This window comes from Nanorana parkeri, unplaced genomic scaffold (assembly GCF_000935625.1).
Source record: "Nanorana parkeri isolate BGI_ZX_2015 unplaced genomic scaffold, ASM93562v1 scaffold1880, whole genome shotgun sequence".
Lineage (NCBI taxonomy): Eukaryota > Metazoa > Chordata > Amphibia > Anura > Dicroglossidae > Nanorana > Nanorana parkeri.
This window is the reverse complement of record NW_017308148.1, coordinates 215,288-231,787: the sequence shown is the minus strand read 5'-3', so window position 1 is coordinate 231,787 and position 16,500 is coordinate 215,288. Positions and strand designations below refer to the sequence as shown.

General features: G+C 41.0%; 1 protein-coding gene across 1 annotated transcript in view; it reads right to left on the bottom strand.

Moving 5' to 3' along the window:
- Window positions 1–5,243: 5,243 nt before the first annotated feature.
- Window positions 5,244–16,500, bottom strand: part of LOC108800019 — a 21,590-nt gene continuing 10,333 nt past the window's right edge. The window contains exons 7-8 of the mRNA XM_018571964.1: window positions 15,511–15,843; window positions 5,244–5,919 (exon numbers count right to left, since the gene is read on the bottom strand). Coding sequence (XP_018427466.1) covers window positions 5,837–5,919; window positions 15,511–15,843 — 416 coding nt within the window. The 3' untranslated portion in view covers window positions 5,244–5,836. The remainder of the gene's footprint in view (window positions 5,920–15,510; window positions 15,844–16,500) is intronic.

The window sequence follows — 16,500 nt, the reverse complement described above, 5'->3', positions numbered from 1 at the left end:
GTGACCATCTGTGCTATTCAGGGTGAATATACATATGAACCCTAATCAAACCATGTTCCTTCTTAGTATTATTTAACTTTGCCTTCATGGACCACATTTTATGTGTTGCTCCTGTGGGTGGACATGTACTGTTACATGCAAATGAACATGGGGCAGCCTGCCACCCCACATACGTGGCTTCTATGATTTCTACAGATTTGAATATAGGACAGCACAGTGGCGTAGTGGTTATCACTTCTGCCTTGTAGCATTGGGAGTCCCTGGTTTGTATCCTGGCCAGGTCACCAGATATAAGGAGTTTGCATGTTCTCCCTGTGCTTGTGTGGGTTTCCTCCGGGTACTGCATTTTCCACTCCAAAGACATGCTTGTAGGTAAATTGGCCCTTGTATGTATGCATGTGAGATAGTGACCCTTAAGGCTGGCCTGTCAGCGTGGTGCACTGGCACTTTAGATTTATTTATTGCATTACATGCACGATTGGCACTTTTTTATTTTTTACATTTTGACCCACAGATGACTGAGGGTGCAGGTTCCTTCAGGGCCTTTTCCCCGACGTTGGGGAGGAGATTCTGTGCCCTCATATAGGGTTCACTGTCTCCTCCCACCTATGGGGGGTTTCTCTTCGGGAGATCCCCCCAACCTAGTACTATGTGGGACCTGTTTCGGCAGGTGCCCAAAGGATTGGGGTCCGCCGGCCTTCGGGTTGGTGGACCATAGTCGTCTCAACCCCTGTCAGGAGCCTTGCGGCCCGGGGGTCGGGAAATTGTGGCCCCTTCTTTATTGAAGGGCCAAGCACCTTTGTGCACGTTTTTGTGTGTTGTGATTTCACGATTCACTTTTTTGGATCACAGGGGATTCGTTTTCGAGCACGCTCCACGGGCTTCACAAAAAAAAAGTGACCCTTAGCTTGTAAGCTCTTGAGGGCAGGGACTGATGTGACTGTGTAAAAATTGTCATCTCTATATAAATACCAATAATAATGAAATAAATATGCTTAAGATTATATGGAGTTTATTATATACAGTATCTATAATGCTTGTCGTAATTTACAATTAGATAACAATGGTGACACTTGTTGTTGTGCAAACTACAAATTTGTGTATGGCCTGCTTACCTCTTGGCAAAATCAACCCTACCTCGTTCCCACCCCCCCGAATCTCACCCACTCAAATTTAAAAAACAAAAACACTTCTAAAATGCTTTTTTACTCGTTTGCCGACATACAACCCTGTAATGCACATCTGCTGTTGGCGGGCAACATTAGCTTCTCGCTGCTCCTCAGAATAGTGTTGTTTCAGCCCCCCCCCGCTCAGTACACTGTGCTTAAAAAAAGGGCCTCTCTCAAAATGTCACAAATGTATTATGGACATTTTTGTACTGCAACTTTCTACTGCTGGATTACACTTTAGTAAATGAGTTATATTAAATAGTATTCGAAGATAGAAGTCCTCTGTGTGGAGGACTTTGTGGGGAAAGAATTACCTATTAGTGCTGTTTTTGATAGTGTGTACACTTGAGGGAACAGTCACTGATCCTGACAAAGTTGTATTTCAGTGCCATAAAATAAACAATTTCCCCTTATCACGCCATTCTTATTGATGATCACTGTCCCCTCCATGGACATTTAAAGTGTCAGTTCTTGAGCAGCCAGTTCAGCTGGTGAGCTGGTACAGCAAAGTTTGTATGTAATCCTCTTTATCACTGAAATACAGATTTTTACAGATACCCTTAAAAAAGTCACCTTTAAGAAGTAAGATACATGCACATATTAATTCCCATATGCAATACATTGACTTTATCCCCTTTGAAGCATGCATGCCTTGTTAGAGTTGACTGGCTCAACACATTAATATAAGGGATACCTATACAACTGGGGTAAGCCATAAGGCACACAATTTTTGGGTTTTGCTGAAAATACATGTTTGCTCTTTCCTTACTTTACAAAGTAGCAAAAACTTCTTACATATATCTTACAAAATATTACACACTTTGAAAAGAACACATAACCCAAAGACAATTAGATTACATTTTAATATAGACAGACCAAGGGAAGCTGACATAATTTCAGTATGGTTTACAGCACATTGCTCCTCCTCGTGTTGTCTAAAATATTATATCCCCTGGTGTGATTCATATGCTGCTGTCATACCAGCTGACAGGGGCAGAAAAATGTGGAATAATTAATTCTTATGTAAGTGAAAACTATATTGGGAAAGGTGTTAAGGTGATCCTGTCTTGAGAGAAGTTTGGGCCTGCCATTGCCGGCTGTGGGTTTAAAATGCTAGTTGCCTGACTGTGTCTGTCTTAAAGTGACCCTGTCAATCATCTAAATAAATCCAGTTGAAAGTTCCCTGAGCTAGGCCACCATGACAGTGTTAAATACTGAGGGGTCCGGCAGAGACTGCACCTTTGGAATGGAGCACAGGTGAACATAACAGTTCTTCTAAAGCAAGGAACCTTTAGCTGAATTTTTAAGCGATTGACAGGGTCATTTCAAGTACATTTGAGTCACAGACAGGAAACACGCATGATGTAAATGAGCATCAGAAAAGAGTTTATTTTCTGCAAACCTGTTTGGGTCAGTGACTTAGAGAGCACTGAAGCCACAGCATCAGAATGACAGCCAATTAGCTAGCATTCTTAAATAAGGAGTTCAGCAATTGCATCCTCCATTATTCTGCCATGACACAGTCCCTTTAAATAAATAATTTTTGTATTTCAGACTTAGATTAGGTACATAAAGTACACTGTTGGGATACATATTTGAACATTCTGTATAGTGAAGTAAAGTTTATTATCTGTCCTATGTACCAGCAGCGGTAAAGCACCCAAAGGACACATATTGTTCTGTCAGTTCAATAGTCAGTAGTGTACTATCAATAAAAGTAGTTACTGGAAGATGATCTGCAAATCAATGGATATACTAAAATGATTCAGCAGATAGGCCAGCATTGCACTGGTACCCGTGTTTGGGTCTCAAATAACACATCTTATACTGTATGATGATCCTAAATGAAAAAAAAAGACAACATTTTGCTGAATCCCAGTTTATAATGGTAGTGTGAAGGGCTGCAACTAACGATTATTTTCATAATCATTTAGTTGGCCGATTTTTTTTCGATTAATAGAATTAAAAACGATTAATTCCCTCCTTAATTTAAAATAAACAAATGGAGTGTTACAATCATAAAGTTTACTTCAGAATAAAACTGCATGAACACAGAGTCCTCTATCTTTTTCTGCAGACCCGGCACTCAATGAACAGGAAGCACTCAGTACACGGGCTTCCTGTTCATTCATAAATCAAAAAGAGATAGTAAACAGATACTGTGTCCACGATCATGAATGAACAGGAAGGGATGTAGAGCACTTCCTGTTCTTTCATAATTGGGGACACAGTATCTGAATACTATGTCCTCAATCATTTACAAACATCGTGGTGATCAAAGACATGGGAGAGCAGTGGAGATCGGAGGGGACACAGACCGCAGGATGCAGCAAACTCCCAACGTAAAGGAAAAAGCTGCATAGCCGATGTGGCAGCAGCGGGGGTAAGAAGGTTTAGTGGTGCTTGCCTCACCACTGGGCACCAGCTGCAAGGGTCTCTGTCCCCTCTGATCTCTGCTGCCTCTGCCAATGGTGTTAGGGGAGAGCAGTGGGGATCAGAGCGGACACAGACCGCAGCATGCAGCAAACTCCCAGTGTAGAGGAAAAAGCTGCATAGCCAATGTTGCAGCAGCGGGGTGGGGAGGTTTGGTGGAGCTCTCCTCACCGCTGGGCACCGGCTGCAGGGGTCTCTGTCCCCTCCAATATTTGCTGCTCTCCCCTGCCTCCATAGGCAGAGGCAGCAGGGATCGGAGGGGACACAGAGCTGATTCACCTTTCGGCGCCCAGCGGGGAGGAGAAACCCACTGGAGGCCAAGCAGGTCAGTGTACGGAGGAGAGCTGCAGGATGATCAGCAAATACTATATGTGAAATATTTACAGATCGTTCTCTGTAATATTCAAACATCGCAGTGATCAGTGCCGGGGATCGGGGGGAGGACGACACAGATCCAATAAAACACAGGCTTTCAGCGTGGAGAAGAAAACTGGGGGACCCAGACAAATTAATCGATAATGAGAATCATTGACAACTACTCTCATCATCAATTAATCGATTAGTTTACTAATCGGCCCTAAGGGCCTGTTCACACGACGTCCGTTTTCTGTGCTGACCTGATCCGTACGCTCCTGCACTAAAAATGCATCCCAATGTATCCCTATGTGTTTTATGGGCTACAGTTCTCACGTGCGCAGTCCGTTCAGGTTACGACAGAAAAATACTGCATGTCACATTTTGTCCGGTCAGGAAACGGACCGGAAACGCAAAACGTGTCAAAAACGCACTGCACTGCAGTTAACATATTGACAGCCCCACTCCAGCTGTCAGTATGGAACGCATCAAAACCGCGGCAAAACACATAGCACCGCGTCTGCAGATCCGCACCTGATCCGGACCTGAAAATCATGTGAACAGGCCCTAAAGCCTGAATGGAAGGGAGAAATACGGCAAAGAAAATATTTGGGCCAAAATCAGCTGTTCATAAGTTGGACTACGAAACTGCATTGTGCTGACCTCTAGTGGTACAAGTACTTCCCTGTGAAAACATTTGCCAAACCAACACTCTTAAAATGTATCTGGAGCCATTTTTAAAGTTCTTGTTACATTCGAAAAGGGTTTGAAACTGTCTGATTTTTATTACTGGGGAGTTTCACTCTCTTTGCTTGTCCTGGTCACCATTGTCACCGAGATAAAAAGCAATGAGAAATCCAAAATTTAAGTCTAAAGGGAATTTCAAGTTAAGGCAGCAGCATTGTTTTCATATATGTATGTATGTATGTATGTATATATACATTATATATATATATAGGATAGGCAGAGTTTTGTAGGAAAGACAAATAGGGTTGACAACACTGCTTTGGACTTTAGTACAGCAGAGGCCGTGTTGTCAGCCAAAAACATTTTTCTCTACTTGCAGGAAGGAAGGGAGAAGAAGTGGGGAAGGGTGTGCAGTATATGATGTATATGGGGTTTTTCTTTCTTTCGCTCTTGCATACAATTTAAAAAAGGGATTTGCTTTAGTTATATATAGTTTTAATATAATCCAAAAGGTCTGAGGGGATATCTAAGTATTTACACTTCTTATTTGCATGGCAGCAGATTAGCTACAATTACATGAAATCAGATTTGGGGAGACTCGAGGTTTAGAGACTTTTAATTTGCATGTTCACATGTTTTGTTAAATCAAAGTTCCATAGACACGTTAAATACCCACAATAGCCAGATGATTGGCACATACTGTATTGCTGCAGAACAAGACCAAAATACCTTTCACATTACGAACGGAGACTGTACAGGCTTCCTCAAAGTCAAAGTCAGCTCCCCTTGGGTTTGTTTATGCAAGATTTCTGCCTTGCAGTCAGTAGATGTATTTCTTATGGTTTGAATTTCTCCAGCGTGTGCGTACATTTAATAATATTATGCTGGGAGAAGAAAATCAGTAACTTCATACTGATGGTCGTATTTGTATACACGAATCCAGATTGGTAACACAGAATAACACAATGGTGCCAGATGACGCTCAGCCCACCAATTGTGCTCTTGTATGTGTCCCTTAGGCTTTTAAGTTTGAAACCAGCTGGCCCAAGGATATCCTTTGGACCAAAGTGCTGAGAAACAGTTTATTTATATGTGTTGCCACCTCTTGGGGCTCTGGGCTGAGAACCAGAAGTAGAAGAGAAAGTGGTGAAGTGTTTGATTGAACTGGAAGCCAAAGGAGCCACAAATCACTCTCACATCTCCGAGATCACAGTCTCATCAAATGCCCGAAAACCCCAGTCCCGGTAAGTCCGGCTCCAGCTGTCCTTCTTTGGTTCTAAAAACAAAGGGAAAAATGACAAAACAACAAATATTAAAATAATCTGCAAAAAACCATTTCACCTCTCACTCGGTGTCTCCAAAAAGTAAGTAAAAAGTACAGGTGAAACTCGAATAATTAGAATATCGTGCAAAAGCAATTGCAGTAAGTTCTGCAAAAGGGGCCCAAACCAAGTACTGAGTACATATGCATGCTTGTACTTTTCAGAGGTCCGATATTGTTCTATGTACAATCCTTGTTTTATTGATTGCATGTAATAATCTACTTTTTTGAGGTTGTGGATTTGGGGTTCTTGGGGTTTTCATGAGCTGTAAGCCATAATCATCACAATGATGACAAATCACGGCTTGAACTATCTTGCTTTGCATGTAATGAGTCTCTCTCATATATTAGTTTCACCTTTTAAGTTGCATTAGTGAAATAAATGAACTTTGCACGTTATTCTAATTATTCGAGTTTCACCTGTACATATTGTTGTCTGTTAAAATACAAATCGTGTGACCTATATTATTCCTCAACCTGAGGGTGCCCCGGTATTGAGCAAGCAATGCTTCCAAGTTGTTTGAAAACCAGGCAATGCAGAGTTATTAGTTGACTAACAAAGGGGATTTGCCATCGTCAGTAGTATTTATCGTTGCTGCCAAAACTATTATAGAAAATCCGGATCTTTTTTTCAAGACTATTTGAACATTTTAAAGGGTCATCACATCCAGCTTCTGAAAAGTTTCAATAACTAATATTATGATGGACAGTTTCTAGTTTACCTATTAGAAGGAACAAGTACAGTGGTACCTCGGTTCACAAACTTAATTCGTTCCACGATTCTGGTCGCGAACTGAATTGGTCGCGAACCGAATCAAACTGTGATCAGACCGCAATCTCGACTAGAGGAAGCCACGGCCATGTGTTAGAGCGGGGAAGATGGCTGCGGTTGTGTTCATTCACCTGTTCGTGAACAGAAGCAAAATTTTGCCGAAACTCCGAGTCACCACTGTATTTAGATTTAGTGAATGATCTAAGCATTCATTCTGGTTACTGCAGGCATGAATTGTGGATAAAGGCCTTTTGTGTGACACGTCATGTTGTAATGTCATGTTTACGCCTTCATCTGTCTCTCTCAGAGTACATGATGGGACATTCATTAAAACAACCTTATGTCCTAGACCATGAAACAGACCTGTGTATATGTAAAGAAGACCTGTCATGAGACAAATGGGGAGGAGACTGACATTTTTTATCTTGTTTTTAAAATGTGGGTTGATTGGCTGGCGTGCTGATCATCTAACCTGAGGGCCCATTCACACAACATCCATATTACCTCCAAACCAGACCAGACTGTTTCCGGACCCAAAATGTATCCCTATGCTATTTCTAGCCTCTGTTCCCACCAGCGCAGTCTGTTCCAGACCAGACCAGAAAAATACTGCCTGTCCTATTTTGTCTGGTCTGGAATGTACTGGAAGGCATCAAAAGCGCATCACAAACGCACTGGAATGCACCTGTAAGACCATTTTAAGCTTCAGAAAAAAAAATCAATTTGCGGCAAAAATGCAATGCGCTATGTTGCAGATCTTGTCGGGAAAATGGTGTGAACCCAGCCTCAATGATATCTGACCCAGTAGATGTATGCAGGTGCTATGGGAGCTATACAGCATGGAAACAAGTGACAAACTATTTTAGTCATTGGCACTGGCCTGTCCTCCCCCCACCTTCAGTGCCTCACTATTGGGCCATTACTGTAATGGAAGTCTGTGCTGATCAGTAGTAAAGCAGGGAAAGAGAGGCCAAAGTAATGTTTGAATGCTGATTCTGATACGTTAATGAGCAAAAGATTCAAAACAATTAGTCCAAGCTGATTTGAATGATTTCCCAATGCATCTGACAGTTCTTACTGTGTTATGTGCACCGATGTTACAATGTGCAAAAAAAAAAAAAAGAGAGATTAAGATGAATGCATTATCACGTTTGCATGTTGTCATATCTGGACTCATTGGTCAATCTCTGCTTTTATTAAAAGGCATAAATGTGACATAACTATAGGAAGTGGGAAGGGCAAGGGTGGCAACTTCATCTGGGCCCATGAGGTCAGGGGGCCCAGTGATATCTCACTGGAACCACTAAGCCATATAGCATGAGGTTATGCAAAATAGAACCAAGCTTTAATAGTTATGGGCACTGGCCTATCCTCTGACACCTACAGTGCCTCATTATTTGTCCATCATTGTCATGAAGGAATTGTGTAACTGTTAGTAAGCAGCAGGAGGCAGGCTGGGCAAGACAGATCCCACGACCATCATAGCTTCATTATTATTTGGTTATCAGTGCACACATGGTTTTGGGGTTCCCAGGGTGCTATAGAAGGAGATGGGGGCTGATGGTACAAACTATTGTACCCACAGGTTTGCTCATTCACACCAGTTGCGGTGACTGGCATTTTTTTTCCATTGGCCAGTCACTATATTCTACGTGCCTCGTACAAACCACAACGCTGGGGTGATGTGCGGTGCAAAGAATTACAGGCATGCAGCATTTTTCCACAGCACACTGGTTGGCACCGGGGGCCACAACAACGCAGAACACCATGCTGCTGTGTGGAGACCCGAATGGAGTGTAAACAGTGCTTTACATTGTAACAAAAAAAGGCACAGCTACACATTGCTGCCTCCCGGCAGACACCAGTCACTTGCTAAAGTGGAGTGTTTTAGTGTGAAGCTGGTGTGAACACAACCTAAATGAATGTCAATATTATTTCTCTTCAGTGACAATGCTGCTTGCTACAGTCTTAATTTGTTTTAAGTGTGTTCATTTGCTTTTGATTACAGCATTTCAATATTAATATGAAGTCAATACAGAGTTTGTTATGATACGGTATAGTATGGGGTATAGTATGGGAGTATAGTATGGGGTATGGCATTAGGTAGACCTATTTTTAATAGTAGCTTTCAAGCAACCAGAAACTACATTTATCCGGAATCTACAAATCCCCGTGGATGCCGGATAATGGGAAGTTTACTGTACTTGTTAATTTTTGTTAATAATAGGGCTTACGTTTAGGAGTCATTTTCACCAACAAAATGACCTTTGGCTAACAGCCAGATGTTATAATAGTATTTAAAGTGAACCTGTGTCCAGACTAAACATGCTAAAGTATTTACGTATTTTGAACAGCCAGTAAAAGCACTTTTAATTAAAAGAGAACTATGGGGTAAGTGTTTTTCCCCATGGTTCTCTATAGGGTCACGGTAGGACATATACTGGCGTCTTCCCGTGACCCAAAGCTCAGTATATAGCGGGCTATAGCGAGCGGTATACTGAGACCTCCGCAGCCGGGACAGATCCTGACAATACTGTTGAGATTATTATTATTACATAGTATTTATATAGCGCCAACAGTTTGCGAAGCGCTTTACAATATAAGGAAGACATTACAATACAATTCAAGACAAGATGGTAAGGAGGGCCCTGCCCCTGAGGGCTTACAATCTAAACGAGGAGGGGGAAATGATACATGTGGAGTTAGCTGTGAGGGGATGAATTATTTGAGAACGTGATGGTTCAGTGGTTAGGTTGAGGTGGGATAGGCTTCCCTGAAGAGATGTGTCTCTTCAGGGAAGCGGGGAGTGGTGAGTGACAGTCACTGCTCTCTGCAGGGAGATGATCAAGAAGTGAGCGAGCAACAGTATGTGTTCGCTCACTTCCCGATCTATTGAGCCGACGTGTGACAGTTTAATTGTGATTTTCACTCACCTCATAGTTCTCCTTTAAGCCCTCATTCATCTCTCTAGCTATGGGCACTGTGGAGAAAACTTTAGTCTTTGTAGTGATGTTTGATAATCTTTCACAAGAATTTCCTTCATAATGCAGCTAAAGAGGTCAGTGATGGAGGCTTTTGAATTAAGAAAATGCAAATAGTTTCCATAGTCTGGGCACAGGTGCGCTTTAAGGATGATTACCAGCCATAATTGTTGTGCTTCATATTTGAAAACAAATCATTTCCACCTTACAATTGTCTCTGGAGTTGTCTTGTGAATACTGAAATAGATTGCAATGAGATCAAATCTGATTGAAACTTCAAATGGCACAGAGTTAACCTACATTTGCATTGTAGCAAACAAATGAATTGTTCAGGCTTTCTGATTATAGAATTAAAACCGTAAAAAGGTCAATACAACCAGATTACAGTGCGACTGAAACAATCAACCTGAATAATACTTTGCTGTGGAGAGATAACAGCAACAATAACCACAATGGTGTATTTGTGGGGCAGGGGAGATACTGGTGGTGAAGGCAATCACTGTTCATGTCACTGCAAACACCTCTATTTTATGTGTGTTTACATGAAGTACATAGAGTCTCATTACAGCTGAAGAGGCAGCAACTCATGCTCAATTGCAGGATAATTATAGCGGCACTTGTTCTCTCTAAAGCCTTGTGAGGTCATCCGCTACTGGCACTTACTATTGGCAAATGAACGTTTGGGGAACCCGCACTCCATAAATACTATAAAGTTTTTCCAAGAATGAAGAGAGCACATGTTTATTGCATGAATGACTGCGCATTGCCCAGGGGCAGAAGTGCCAGCTCCTTGTAAAAAAAAAAACACACAGCATAAGCTCTATTCAGTAAAAGATGAGTACAGGTATTCTTTAAATCCCCCCTCCCCCAAGTCTTACACTTTCCTACATGATCTTCACTGGGTTCTGCACAGTCTTCTCCTCAACTGTCTCCTTGCCTGCTGGGCTCTGCTTTTCCCATACATAGGTGGAAAATCTCCATTTATTACATTATTTATCCGGAAAGTGCAATGCCTTTCCATAGGGATGAATGGAAATATAAGGAAGAAACAAAGCCCAGCTGTGACAATTTCGGAGAAGAGGATGTGCGACTCTCAAAGGAGCGGGAACAGCTGCAAGTCTCACAGCTACCTATCCCACTTCTCGGAGATCTTCACTGGCTGCTGCATTGTCTCTTCTACAATGGGCTCATCTTCAATCAATGTCCCGATTCATTCCTATGGAATGGCTGTCCATTATTTTCCCAATGATGGACAGTCTTTATATAGAAATGAATAGAAATGTGCGAAAAAAGAAGTGAAGTCTGGCTTGGACTTTCAGAGAAGAGACTATGTGGGCTACACAGCAAGAGATCTCAGAGTGAAAAGGGGGTGGGGCTGCTGGAGGCTAAAGGATATCTTTACAAAAGGTACAGTGTATAATGCATTACATACAGAGCACGAGTCATAGGAAATACATGCTTTCTCATCTATGCTAGCAAAAAGCAAATAAAAGGAGTAGGGAAGAGTGAGAGGATGAGCAGAAACTGGAGAAGGTGAAATGTGAAATGCACTGGAATGATGTGAGAGACGTTCTGGAAAAGTAGGACGGATACTGAGTTGGTCAGCAGTGTGAGGTGTTGTATCTTCCCGACTCACCAGTATTCCTCTGTGATTCTCTTCAATGCAATGGGCCTCATATAGGAAGAGCCTGACTAAAGACCTATATTTTGCGTCAAGCATATCAGCTTCTTCCTTTGCTGTTGCTTGAGCAGGTTTAAACGTGTAAAGAAGTCACTGATTGGTTGATAGGACCAGGCGTTCTTCAGTCAGACACTTCATGCATGAGGACTAATCTGATTTGTCTGTAATATGTTTAGAAGGCTATTACTTTTTGTTGTTGTTAAATAAAAGGCCAGTCAAGAAAATACATTCTTCTTTCAATACATTTCCCTTATTACCACATAGGATCTTAGAAGAGACCATCAGGGTTATTCACAAAAGGGTAAAGGGTTTGGAGAAGGCCGGAGAAGTGAGCAATCTAGGACAACATATTTCCAATTCAGATCACTTTCCAGTTCAGATATGTTGTTCTAGATTGTTCACTTCTCCGGCCTTCTCCAATCTCTTCACCCTTTTGTGAATAACCCTACAAGTGCCGGCTTGACTGGTAAAGGAATTAAATACTCATTAGCCATATAGCCCATATGTGTATACGTTTACATTCCTGTACATGTGTTTTGCGCTCCTGAACATAGCTTAAGAAAAAACTTAACCGTAGAGACAATTGCTGTCTATGGTGGATGTAGCACTAATACTTATGGAGTGCCACCCCAGTTCTGGTGCCCCTTTGGATGCTGCATGTTCTATGTTTGGTATACCCATTTGCTGCTGGATACCCATGCATATCAACACCCATATCTACCTATGAAACAGATCCAGATTCATGTCATTTATATAATTTGTGCCCTAATATAACTTAATGAGAATGATTCTGCGTGCATATTGTTCTTACTACTGAATCAAATGTTAGATCATATACATTGCCACTGCATACATTACATACTTAAATGAATTCTGTAGATTGGTATTTTAGATGCATGTCATTCTCTCGTGGCAGAATACACTCACATCTCACATTCCTTAGAAGGTAAATAAGCACACAGACACAATACATGTAGATACTGTATATGTATGAACACATTCATGGATGTAATGATTTAATGAATTTGCCTCATGCCTACATTTACAGTAAACAAACATCATGACATGATATGGCATTATTTTTGCATACATCTGTTAATAAATAGCACATCACTTCTTTACACTTAAAAAAGACATGCTCATGTAAAGATTGCTGTTTATGCATTACTTTCTATCCCAATGGTTTTTGCACTTGCAGGAAAGGACACTTAAATTGCAGCTCATGAGATTGTCTGTGAAGGTTCTCATTCATCCAGGTCATGGTATATCTGAAAAAATAAATCATGGCAACTGTATTTTTTCTTGAAGATGGTTTACTGGCCATCCGACCAGCTTTCTTAATTCGGAATGACTTGTACAAAAATTATCTGGGAATAAATATGGTGAATGTTGCTCCAATCAACATAATCTGTTAATCATAACCAGCATGGGGTCAGAGACCTCATGGAGGTAAGGTGCTGATTGCATTTGCATAATTGGAGTCTAGGAGGTGTTATTAACCTGTTAAAACAGCATTGTATGTGGCGGACAATAGATGTCTCACCTCCCCCCGCATCTATTCAGGCTTGGCTTCTCCATTTTTACATAAATGGCCTCTTTCACACCTCTTATGAACCCGTCCTCCTCCCTGTTTCGGATGCGTACTTGACTGTCTTCAAAGGAGTGAAATTTTTCCTTTAGATGTAGGTACACTGCTGAATCCTGACCAGAGGGTTTGGCTCTTCCTCCTATGCTGTGCCATACGCTGGTGTAGCTGCTCTTTCATTTCACCGACATACAATTCTGAGCTCTCCTCACTGCACTGAACTGCATACACAATGTTGTTCATCTTGTGTTCTGGCGTTGGGTCTTTTGAGGGTGAACCCGTTGTTGCCTCAGTGTATTGCTGGGTTTAAAGCAGACAGGTATGTGATGTTTATTAAAAACCCTTCTGACTTTCTCAGACACCCCAGCTATATACGGGATGACCAAATTCTTCCGTTTCTCATGCTTTTCACCCTCACTGATTGTCTTGGTGTTCTTTCCTCTCCTTCTTTCTGTTTTGACGAAAACGCCCAGCCTTGATACCCGCAAGTTTTAAGGGCCCTATGAGATGTTTGAATTCCTTTGCCTTGGCCAGTGGTGTAGAGTCCTGATGACTCCCAGTTTGTGACTTATAGGATGGTGGAATTATGTTGATTGGAGCAACATTCACCATATATATATTCCCAGAAAATTTTCGTACAGGTCATTTTGAATTGAGAAAACTAGTCGGATGACCAGCAAAATGTCTTCAAGAACAAATACAGCTAGTCCGGTTGCCTTGATCTATTTTTTTTTACAGATAGCTCATTAGATTGTAAACAGCCTTCTTCAGAGATCTTCATGTGCTTAGGAAAATGGAGGGTTAAAACTTCTCCAAAGCACAGAGTTATGAACAGGCCCTAACAATGGCCGAGACACCATATATCTACAGTACAATTTCAGCTGCAGGTAGAATGTTTTATAATCTCTGCATTACATGTAGTACACCATAAATACAGCTAGTGCCAGATATGTTTGCATGCTCTCCCTGTGCTTGCGTGGGTTTCCTCCGGGTACTACCACACTCTATAGACATGCTGGTAGGTTAATTGTCTAAATTAGCCCTTGTGTGCATGTGAGATAGGGACCTCAGATTATAAGCTCCTTGGGGGCAGGGACTAATGTGAATGTGCTACTATGTAAAGCGCTGCGTAAATTGTCGGCGCTATATAAATACCTGTAATAAATAAAATAAATAACGTGATAAAAAGAGACCCTGCAATACCACATATGACCATCAAGCGGCAGTGATAAAGCTTTCTGGATTTTTGGCATTATTGTTCATAGAAAGAAGACATTTGGCTTCTCTTACTGAGGATATGAAACCAGAACACATTGAAATTTAATTTTTTCATACAGGGAGTGAGGTATAATTTATGGAATATGTAAAATGTAGATACCACCCTCTACCATAATACCTCATTTTTGATTGCATTTCCCTATAGTGACTCTGTTGCTAAAATGTATATATAAAAAATACCCCCTCTGCAAAGAAGGACTTGGATACTCCCTTTTCTTGCTGCGGGCCCCATTGATCTGTGCAGAAGTGAAAAGAAATCAATTGCTGCAGATTCTTTAGAAACTGATACTTCCGGAAATTGTCCTCCACTGTGGTTCCTCCCCAGCACTTTCATTGCTAAAGAGCATGGTAGTGACAGAGGGGCTGGAGAAGTGAACCACTGAGCACAGTGGGTGACCGGGAATCTGACCCTCCCCAAAATATTGTTTTTTGAAGAGTCTTCAATGGGTTGTTTCTTGGCACTTCTACAGAGATCAGTGTGCAGGCGGCATCCAAGTCCTTATTTGCAAAAGGGCACATTATTTTAGGTATTCATTCCAGCAAAGAGTCCCTTTAGCATGATGTCTAAAAGTACTATATGTTTTATCTTTCTGTAGTGGAGTTTGACATTGCCTGTATATAAATAGAACCTACTTGCTTCCTTTTTGTTGTTGTCCACTCCTTGGGATTATTTCCTGCATAATGCCAATGGCGTTGGATGCAGAATACAAGGAAAAGCTATCCACAGCAGTCAGTTAAATAGACTAGACTGGGAGCTTGAAGGACAAGTGAGAAGTTTGTGTTAGGGGTGTGGTGGGTCCACAAAAATACAAAAAGATGTCAAGTTAATGCTGTATTGAGGTGGTTATTTGGGCTGATTTAATAAAGAAATTGAAAATCTTCCAAAAAAAGTGAAGTATCCAATCATGTAAAAGTCAAGTTCCTGCTTACTTGGAATGTCCAATCATGTGCAGATGCTTATCACATGATTAGATAATTGAAGTGAACATTTACACATTTTCTTCATTGAAGATTCTCAACTTCTTTAGTCAATTAGCCTGTATTGTGACTATCATAAACTATTCAGTTCTTCCTTATTTGGACCCGCTCACAATTAGGATATGAGCTAAAATGGTACAAAAGGCTTTAAAATGGCCTTTTCTTATGTTTACTTGTATTTTACTGCCATTTAGTGTATGATGTCTAGCAGCCCCCCCATAGCCATTTTGGCCTTCTGTGTAAGTGCTTGAGGAACATTTAGAGTATTTACCAGCTACTTTCAGAGGCTGCGAGCTGCGTTCTCCGAGGATCCTCCCTTCATTATCAGTGAAGGAGCACGTAAATATGGCTCCAGAATCCTCACAGGTCGGACAGAAAGTGAGGAAGGAGCACATCTGCCCGGGTGAATTATTTTCAGTAACCTGGTAATTGATATCTTGGTCCCTTGCGATGGCTGTCCGCTCTTCGCTGAAACATTTCTCCCATGTGACTCTGATGTCTCGGGGAACGTTACCCTTCATTGTACAGTAAAGAGTTAACTTCTCTCCCTCATTACATGCCTCTGGGATGCACACCTCCGACACAGAGTAAAACCCGTAATTATCTGATAAAGCAAAAAAAAAAAAAAAAAGCATAAAAGTTAGGAGCACAATAGAATCATTTCTTTCCTTACTTATTGTTTTCAGTGATTCATTGGATATTTGTGACAAATCCTGGAAAACAGAAGAGTTTTTAAGTGGAATGCCTGCTGAAACCTTTTTTAGATCTAGGATAGATAGGGGAAGGGTTGAGACCTCTGTTGTTTTTTTTTTTATTATTGCCTTTACCCCATTCTATTGAAAGCAAAAGCTTTGGCTGGAGTTCAAATGTAACCGTTTTATGTTCAGAGCAATGTTTATGGTTCAGCACTGTGTCTATGTAATAATAATATTATTAATAATAATAATAATAATAATAACAACATCATTGTTCTGCAAGGTATCTGGCTGAATTTGAGATCACATTTCTGTGGAAGATTTACCTTTCTATATCAGTGTGCATATTTTTGTAACAATAAAAAAAAATTGAAAAAAACAATAATTACAAAATGAACTAGTAGTCTCATAACATAATATAGTAATAAAATAGTAATTTTGCTAATTTCTTCTAACTAACTTTTGTAGCGACATTGTCACTTTTCCCATTCAAGGTAAAGTGACAGTGGCCAGGTAAATCCCAACCCTGACCACCATAAAGTCACCTCCCTACACCCCTTTGACAA